The sequence below is a fragment of the Lactuca virosa genome, chromosome 1 (genome assembly GCF_052849685.1).
Source record: "Lactuca virosa cultivar CGN04683 chromosome 1, Lactuca_virosa_CGN04683_v6, whole genome shotgun sequence".
NCBI lineage: Eukaryota > Viridiplantae > Streptophyta > Magnoliopsida > Asterales > Asteraceae > Lactuca > Lactuca virosa.
In genome coordinates, this window is record NC_136426.1 from 136,927,824 (window position 1) to 136,937,712 (window position 9,889).

At 37.9% G+C, this 9,889-nt stretch overlaps 1 protein-coding gene across 1 annotated transcript; it reads left to right on the forward strand.

Annotated features, from left to right (window-relative positions):
- Positions 1-1,471: 1,471 nt before the first annotated feature.
- On the forward strand, positions 1,472-2,431 carry LOC145106764 (non-specific lipid transfer protein GPI-anchored 26-like). The gene is made up of 2 exons (XM_079043698.1): positions 1,472-1,904; positions 2,072-2,431. The coding sequence occupies exons 1-2, from the start codon at positions 1,574-1,576 to the stop codon at positions 2,257-2,259; spliced, it is 519 nt and encodes a 172-aa protein (XP_078899824.1). The 5' UTR covers positions 1,472-1,573; the 3' UTR covers positions 2,260-2,431.
- Positions 2,432-9,889: the final 7,458 nt, after the last annotated feature.

Here is a 9,889-nt window from a genome sequence, read left to right on the forward strand (position 1 = left end):
AATGGTTTGTATCTTTTTTTCTACAAAAATACATACCACATAAACTATCTTTACATAAACTATCTTTACGGTTTTGTATTTTTAAAATATCTACCATTAAACTCATAAAATGCCCTACTCCATAACATGATAATACAACACATGCCGGCTGCCGACTAGCTTCAGCCGTCGGTGCCCTTTTTTCCTCAATTTAAACTTCTTTGGTATTCTATTATGTTTAATCATATAGTCATTAAATAGATATATAAAACAAATTTGAGGTCATTTTCGTTAATTTTTAGAAATAACGCCCAATTAACTATTCAGCTACTACTTCAATATAATCTTTTAAGTTTTAATTGAATAACAATCAACACATTTAAAAAAATGTTTATACAAACCTCAATACTTTCCTTAAGTATTATCCTTTTTCCTTCTTTGCGTGTGTAACCTAAGCTACCAAAGAATCAAAAAAGGTATTTGTTTATAGGGTTAGGTTGTTATTACTTTACCAGAAACCAATCGCATCCTTTAATTAGCTCACCTAAATTACTAATCAAACCTCATTTGGCCCGGCCAGATAATTATAAAAAAAACTTTAAATCTCTTTCATTTTTTTTTTGAAACGGCAAACTAACTAATCTACTCCTAAATAACCACTTATGTCTCCACCGAGACTTGAACCTCTGACCTCTCATATGAGATGGTCACTCCATACCGCTAGGCCTTTCATATGGTTAATAATTTAAACGAATAATGCTACTAGTAATAACTTATAAATTCACAACCATTAATTTTAAAAATGACACGGTTGTGTTTGGCGCGCCACAACTAGCTGAAAAGCTAGCTTATTTTTCGAGCTTTTTGAAGTTGTGTTAAGCCAAGAAGTAGTTTATAAGTTGGCTTATAAGCTAAGCTAACTACACTAACCTTTAGAAACTTTTTAAATTTTTTTCAAATATACCCCTTATATATATATATATATATATATATATATATATATATATATATATATATATATATATATATATATATATATATATATATATATATATATATTAAATCCCATGGTTAATTATAAAAACACATTTTTTTAAATGTCATTTGACATTTTTCAGCTAGTTTTACAAAACGTCATTTCTTATCAGATAGCTTTTCAGCTATCAGTTAGTTTTTTATTTAACAGCTAGCTTTTCAGTTACTACGTCAAACATAACCGAAATGGATTGTATCACCTATATCTTTTTATTATTTTAAAGATCTTTATAAAATATATATACTAATAATGTTATATTCTCCTCAAATCTTTTTAATATACCATTAGTTAAAGCTCTGCCAAAATTCCCCTTAATAATTGAGGGTAAAAGAAAAATATATATACCACGACATATCATTGGTGGTTGATTTTACAAAGTAGGAGAAGTAGGTCACCTATACAAACACCTCCTTGAGTAGACTCATCCATGCCAATTTCCCCTATATATTAATGAATAAAATCTCCATACTCTACCAACCCATAACTTCAACCTCCTGTCTTTTTATTCCACCCAAATCACATTCAAGAAACTACACAAAAAAACCACGAAAAACCCAAATGGCGCATAATCAAAAGATAGCATCGATCACAATGATTCTAGCAATCACAATGATGGCCCTATATGGTGGTGCAACAGCTCAATCATCAGGGTGCACAAGTGTGCTAATTAGCTTGTCCCCATGCCTCAACTACATTTCTGGCAACACATCAACACCATCATCAGGATGTTGCAGCCAACTCGCGAGTGTAGTCCAGTCACAGCCAGAGTGCCTGTGTCAAGTCCTTAATGGTGGTGGCTCATCTTTGGGTCTTAGCATCAACCAAACTCAGGCTCTTGCGCTACCAAGTGCATGCAATGTCCAGACACCACCAACCAGTCGATGCAATGGTAACCAAATAAAATATTTACTTACATAGCTTTTGATTTAGAATTTCATATTACATATAGATTATATAAACTAATTAATGAATACTTAATTACACAGTTTTGATATTATTTTATTTTGATACAATACTTTTTTTTTCTAATGGCTGACATGTTTTGAAATTGGACAGCTGCTTCTCCAGGCAACTCCCCTTCAGAAACAACACCTTCTTCGGGAACCACACCTTCGGATAAAGGCAGTGAAACGAACAATGTGCCATCAACAGATAATGGTTCATCAGATGCATCTTCAACTAAACTCGCAACCATTCCTATTGTATTTACACTACTTTTTGCCGCATATGCTATGGTGTTCTAAGTTATTAACTACTATATATTATAATGTACACTTATTTTCCTTTGATTCTTACATTTTTTTATTAGCTATATTGTGAGCTTTTCCACGGATATTGTATGTACGAAATTTTTTTATGGCAGACTTTGTATTGCTTCGGATAAATTAATATGATTTTCCTGATATTGAATTTAAATCAGTCTCCATGAATTTTTACCATTTCGTGATACACTTTTTGGTTTTCTCTATGCATTGACAAGTCTTTGTTTGTGCTGTGAATCGAATAAATTGCAAGAACAATTGAAAGCTTTTGGCCTCTTTTGTTTTGTTATTGAAGCTTCGGTGTAGTTGCTTTTGGCCTCTAAATCGATATCATTTTTTTCAATTTTGTTCAATGTTGACCATTTTTCAAACAAAATTACATTTAAAATCATATAAATACATTTTATTATATTTAAAAAACCATATTTTTTTTTTGAATAAATACAAGTTTTTTCATTTAAATCTGAAAAAACATCATAAATGGTCCCTGTGTTTTCCCCGAATCTGAAGTTTAGTCCCCGTGGTTTAAAAACATCATAGATGGTCCCTGTGCTATCAAAACTTTTGATGTTTGGTCCTTAAGTCTCACTCCGTCAAATTTTGTCCGTTAACTAAAAGGTGTTTTCGTCATTTTACCACCACAGGGACCATTTATGAAGTTTTGCCTTATTTAGCATATATAAAGGGTCCTACCCCTCTCTCTCTATATATATCTCTCTCAAAAAAGTCAAACCCCCACCTACTTCTTCTTCTTCCTCGGTTCAGATCCTATAACCACGCAGCACCTGCACCCAATTAAAAGGAAACCCAAATCAAATCTATACTTATGGTTCTTGATTTATAACAAAAATCCCACAAAACCAAATTTGTCTATAGCTTGGCTGAGTTGTTCATTATGTTTCTTTTTTTCCTTAAACCTCTTAATCTTTCAGGTTACACTATATGTTGGTTTTACTTTTCTGGCCTGCCTTTTTTCTACTCCTATTTATATTCATTCAACCATGTAAAACAGATAAAACAAGCTTTTTGATGAAAAACCCATATGAAATCTTGGCTTAGAAAGTGATTTTTCGTCAAAAGTTTTAAAGGGTTTTAGAAGATGGAGAAGCTCTGTGATCCTGCTCAAGAAGATGATCAAATGGACATGACTCCAGGATTCCAATTTCATCCTACAGATGAAGAACTCATAACTCATTATCTTTCTAACAAATTTATCGATAACACCTTCTTTGCAAAAGCAATCGGAGAAGTCGTCATGAAAAGAATCGAGTCATGGGAGTTACCTAGACAAATTAATGTCGCCAAAAACATAAACCAAATTAGGGAATACATATCGATTGAAGGCAAACGGGCAACAAGCTACGCCGCTAGCCCTTTCTGGATGGCAAAACCAATTCTTTTGAAAACAACATTTGTGGATCTAGGAGATATGACATTAGAATGCATGACCCGTTGGACTCTATTGAGGAGCTCCACCGCCTCTGGAGCGAGAAAATCAAATGAATCGAATGCAAAAGGAACAAACACATGTTGATTTTCTATACATGCATTCTCGTGCTTTACCACTTTGCACGCAGCGGCTTTCAAAGCGGCATGCCCAGCTGTGAAACCCCCGCTCCTCAAACCAACGAGAGGAGAGACCCCAGTAAGATCCACGCACGTATGCTTCCCTCCTATCCATCCAAAGACCAAAATATCAGCCGGTCTAAGTGTGGACCTTCCATCCTACAGGTCCGTCAAAAAGTTCACTGGCGCTTCTTTCTTCACAGAAATACCAGCACGCCGACAAGCATCAAAGAGAACATCCTGAACCACATCATGTCTATACTTGAAACCAGGGAGCTCTCTACAATGAACTGCGTGTTCCCCAAAGGTATCCAAACATGCCTTGCGACAAACTGGGCATATCTCGTCAATTGGGAATATGGGAATCATGAGGCGGTAACGAAGGATAGTTCGGTACTCCACAGGAGACATATGTTGGCCAAGACCATCAATAGGGATAGTTAGCAGAAAATCTTGAGCATGAGGCGCCCGCAAATACTCAAAGACTGCTTTCTGTCTGACAGTCATGTGGAAGTCGACTTCCATATCTTGGACGATTTTGCTAAAAAGGGCACACGCCAAAGCTTTTTGGGATTTAGGGGGCGGTGTCCTTATTAGTGAAACCGCTACAGTCAAATCCCGGAATCGTATCGCGAAGACGAGTCATAGCACATAGGTAATCCGAGTCCATACCAGATACGCCATTGTCATGTAAGATGTGGTCTTGTAATGCCCAAGATTGGGCCGTCGAGGCTACAAATGCGTAGGAGGAAACCTCGTACGCCGAGTACAAACCCAAACCATCGAAACGAATAGGTAAGGAAGCCAAGCGCCACTGAATGTCTCCAAAGAAGGGGCCTCCACATACCACCATATCCTCGATAGACCTGCGCAATCCTTTGTCAAAGAATAACGCTGCCTCTTCTATATGTACCGGCTGGCATGTCCTTAAACCAAAGAAAAGTTTTGCAATGCCCATACATGATCGAAGCAACAGGAGCTCACTCTGCGGGTCACATAGTTGTGGAAGAAGGCCCATCAAATCAACAACATTGACCGCTCTCTTCATGGCCAGCCCGCTAATAAACCCTACGTCTCTACTAACAGCCCCCCCCCCCCCCCCCCCAAGGAGCTTCACCCCCAAAGAAGGTCTCCCTATATCCGTTGGGAATAAATCGGCACGAAGCTTCCTACCATCACAGGAGGGCCAAAAAATCTCCCTTTTCTTGATGTTCAACTCAAGACCCAAACCTGGACCATGCAACCGAATTATGTTCAACACTCTAGTCACCTCCTCTGAATCCCCAATGACAGTCCCATCATCTAGATACCAAGCATGGAGAAGGAGCTTACAATTGTCTCTAATCTTGTGCACAAGCGGGTGCAAAACGAGGGCAAAAAGAAGAGGACCCAAGGGGTCACCTTGCTGCACCCCAGTGGCAGACCATATATGTTGGTCTCCGATATAAAGTCTCGTTGCTTTCCCGTACAAGAAATTCACCCACAAAGAAATGGAAGGGCACATCTTCTGAACCTCGTGGAGCAATGCTGATCGATCCACCAGGTTAAAGGCATTCGAAAAATCCACAGTCAGCATTACAAGAGACCCATCAGCATGGTGTTCACTCAACACCCTATTGGCACTGTTTAACACAGCCTCAGCACCGCCAGATACACCAACCCCGAACTGAAAATCATTAAGGTACTTGGCCATTTCTTTACCCACACCTTTCATGGCAACCTTGGAAACCAGACGTCTCCATATAGTGCCTACTACAATCGGACGGATCCCGTTGTCAGGCTTAAGTAGAGGCGTGAGAGGAGCGGATGCAACAAACTCTGCCAAAATGGTTGGACATCTTCCCGCTAACCATAAATTAACAACTGAAGTGATAGCATGAATGAGATCTGTGGCAATAGCAGACCCTTCTCCACAAAGGGCGTCTAGTAAGTGTTGAGCCCTCAAGCCATCTCTCCCGCAAGAAGTTCCTTTAGGGAAGGATTTGATGCAACCAAATACACAGTCAAAGTCTGCTACAAGGGGAGGTTCAGAAATTATGGGGCTCGGCATGGATGGGGGTGGTCTGAAAGGGTGTTTGTCCTCCAAAGCTTTAATAGTATCACCATTATATGGTGCAACACCCGATGAGCATAACACTTTCACTGCTGCGGTAAAATGACCATCTGCAACCTTACGGAGACACTGTCTGATGTTGGTGTTACTTGATGTAGCCTCCTTCTGAAGGATGCCTCCATCCTCTCTCATAGCTCCAACCTCAGGATTGTCTAACATATTTTGAGCTAACTTCGTGATACCACCCTCTTTCCCCCATGTATCCAAGGACTTTAGGATGGAGCTTTGTTGTAAGGATTTTCTATTCTCAGACCTACATTCTTGTCTATTTTTGGGTCTAAACACCTGCAGTGTGCATCGAGGAAGAAGTAACAAACACATACATGCCTCAACCGAGCCAGGTTGGGCAATCACCTTGTAAAGAGCGGTCTTCAAAGCCTAAGAGAAAGCAAGACGACAACTATGGGGAATACTCTTGACAGTAGTGATAGGCTCTTTAAAAACACGATCAAGGAGCGCAACATCAAAAACAAAACCTCCAACAGCATTTGTCACCGACTCTTTAGTTGAGGGCTTTAGAATACCGACAATATAACGACTCGAGCCGTCATCCCCTGTAACAAACCTCGCACGACCATCCGGGTGATGACAATAACAGCTAAGAGCCTGCAAAGTCATACACTTCCCACACATCCATTGACCAAAGGCCTTCAAAGTTTCTTCCACTGCCATAAATAAACCAACATCGCTAGAAATAGCTTCACGTAACACACTTTTACGGTCTTTAGTAGGTAAATGATGCCTTTTGATGTGTGAAACTCAACGGCCAATCCCCTTACTTCCCACTTCACCGTTTGGGCAACAATGGAAGCTTCTGAATGGGCACAGACAAATATCACTCAAACTTGTGGAAGAAGAAGCCATACAAGAGAACAAGCCTCGAGATGAAGCTAAAACTATGAAGCAATATTTAACAAGGAAGGGAAGGAAATGGCACACCAACACAATGTTGGTGTGCACAAGAAGCATCCAAACTAAGCAAACTACATTATTTTGAACAATAAGGTTGCAACACGAGAAAAACTGGTTTAGGCATTTTATCAAACACTTGGTGGGCAGCAAAATTGGCTTCTTAGAATTTCATCTTCTTCCATTGAAACATCAACCCAAAATCTCTAATTTAATGAAGATAATCCTCAAAGGATGTCTTACTTAATCCCACCAACAATTCACTGGTATCAAAATAATTCACCAAATTAATTTGCTAAAAGAGCAGCGAGCAACAATACAGTAATCTATCAGAAGTTCATAATCAAAAACCGAAATCGGAACTCACTGTTCATCTCCGAACGGTTCTGATCATCAGAATTAATTGGAATCGGATCTGTAATTCAAAGATTCAGAAACCGGAATTCAAAATCTGAAGTATTTGCATCTGAAATCAGATTTTAGAGATCAAAGTAATCGGAATTTAATTTTGCAAATCTGGAATCGAAAAAGAAATACGTCGTTTCCCTCAAATAACCATTTAAATACGTCATTAATCTGCGGTTTTAGTCTAATTCTGAATTTTTGACATGACTGGGAAGTTTTCAAACTGGAGGAGCAGCAACATCAAGATCATAATAATCCCAATCGAATTATTTGGAGAAGTGTTTTTTCTGTTGAGTCGAATTTCACAGCTTCAATTGTACAACTTATCTCGCTAAATTCCTTCTCCTTCTCTTACTTGCGATCGCCAAAAACCCACAGTTACTTCTCGATTCTCTGAATTCATCCATCGGAAGCAACACTGATACGATTATTATGTTTCGTTTTATTCGTTTTTTATAAGGTTAGCTTTGCTGCCTTTGCAGTTGGGTAGTCCATAATATCGGCCTTCGACAAAGGAGTGTGCGTGGGGGCGGTGGGCTACCAATAAGGCTGCAGCAATCAGCAAAAGAAGAGACGATTGGGAGATGAGTGAGTGGGCAATTCCTTAACCTGAGGGACAGTAACACAATCCTTACAAGCTTGAAGCTTTTCATATCCGATTAGAGGCCTTATGTGTACTGCTACTTTGACACAACAATCCTTCTACAAACAGCTACATATTGATAGAATGAGAAAGTAATTTCACAGCAATGGTATTCACCAAATCGATCTTCAATTGGTTCACCTCCACCGCCTTCAGCCACCATTCAAGTTCAAAATCAAAATTTGCTCTTCAGCCCGCTTGATGCAGGGTTTCGTGTTCATCCCCAAAATCAAGATTATTTTGAAAATGAAAGAGAAAGTAAAAGGGACAGGACAAAAATGAAGAGAAAATGGAGATGGGACGATTGCAATTTGCAATGGGAATGTTGGAGATCTGGTCCTAATTGGAGTTTGTTGTTCGCCGGAGATCTTAGTTACTAACGAAACACACACACACCCACCCATGTTTTGCACTAGTCTATCAGGAATCACTGAAACACTGAATGTGGCAGTGGCAATGGGGTTTGATCTTCAGGAGGTTGAACAAAGGGGATGTCGACGATGGGTTGGGGATGCCGGAGATGTGGTGGGTACGAATATGTTACAGATGTGTGTATGTATATGCGTATGTGTTTATGTGTATGAGAGAGACCTTTTGCATATTGTTTTATTTTTTTCTTTTTTTTTAAAAAAAAATAATAAAAACTCATAAATGGTCCATGTGTAGTGAAATTACGAAAATGCCCTTCATTTAACGGCCAAAAGCTAATGGAGTTAGCAAAAAGGACCAAACATCAGAAGTTTCGAAAACACAGGGACCATCTATGATGTTTTTAAACTACGGGGACTAAACTTCAAATTTGGGGAAAACACAAGGACCATTTATGATGTTTTTTCTTTAAATCGTAATGTTATGTACAAATATATATTTTTTATATTATAATCGTATTTTTCATTAAATATGCAATTTAATACGAGCTTAGAGGTGCAGAGTGCACACTCAGGTAAACTAATTTTATTCTTGTGAACAAAAAATTATAGATTTTGCAAAATATTTTTGAAACACATTCCTTCAAATATCCAAGTTATACATGATATTCGTTAACCTTTTTTCTAACATCAAATACAAAAAGTAAGAGATATTGAACAATGTTCACAAGATACAAACCGTAAAGATAATATAATAATAAAAATAATAATAAGAATAATAATATAAGAATAAATTGAAAAATGTGTCCATATGGTATCCAAAAAGTGCCTTTTGAGTCTAACTTTTTTTTTCATTTGCATGGCCAGTCAAAATTAAAACATCCATGCAAAATTGTTCCTTGAAGTTAACTATCATCTAAAGCACCTCGTTGTAGATTCTTTAGCTTTAAGTACTTTGTGAATTGAAGTTAATATGTTATACTTTCTCTCTAACTGTTCTTGAGTTGCATGTGAGGGTACCGTTGGGTTTGCCTTAATTTTATCCATTGTTACATTAAATATGAAAGTGGAACTGCAAGATTTAATCTTTCGAGAATGTAAGCAGGTGTGTCGGTTTGTATGTTTTTATGAACCAGATTTGTTGATGTTTTAACCTTGAAGCATGCAGAAACCAAGGACATTTTGGGTGGTCAAAAACTTTGCCTTTTTCCATTCCTTGGTCCACCTGCCCCACCAACCCCCACAAATCCCTTATACATTGCCCGTAAATTTGTTTTATCGTTTTTTATAAACAAGTTCCCCCTGGTTTCTATTGCATGTAACTTCATTCTCTCCTTTATTGCTTTTTGGTCTTGTACTTTTCCCCAACATAAAATCTAGTCTTGTGAATTTCTCATAACACCTTCATTATTTCCTTAATTCTTTCAAAATAATTCTTTTTTCAGCTCTTGGTCAGAATCTTCACCAAAGGAAGCAAATTCATTATTGTCAATGACATCTAAGTAATCTACCCTATCCTTTACATTCTCAGTTCTATACATGAATGTTCCTCAAGGATTTTGTGAGAAAAAACGAAACTTGGTTATGTAAATTGCATAAATCCATCTA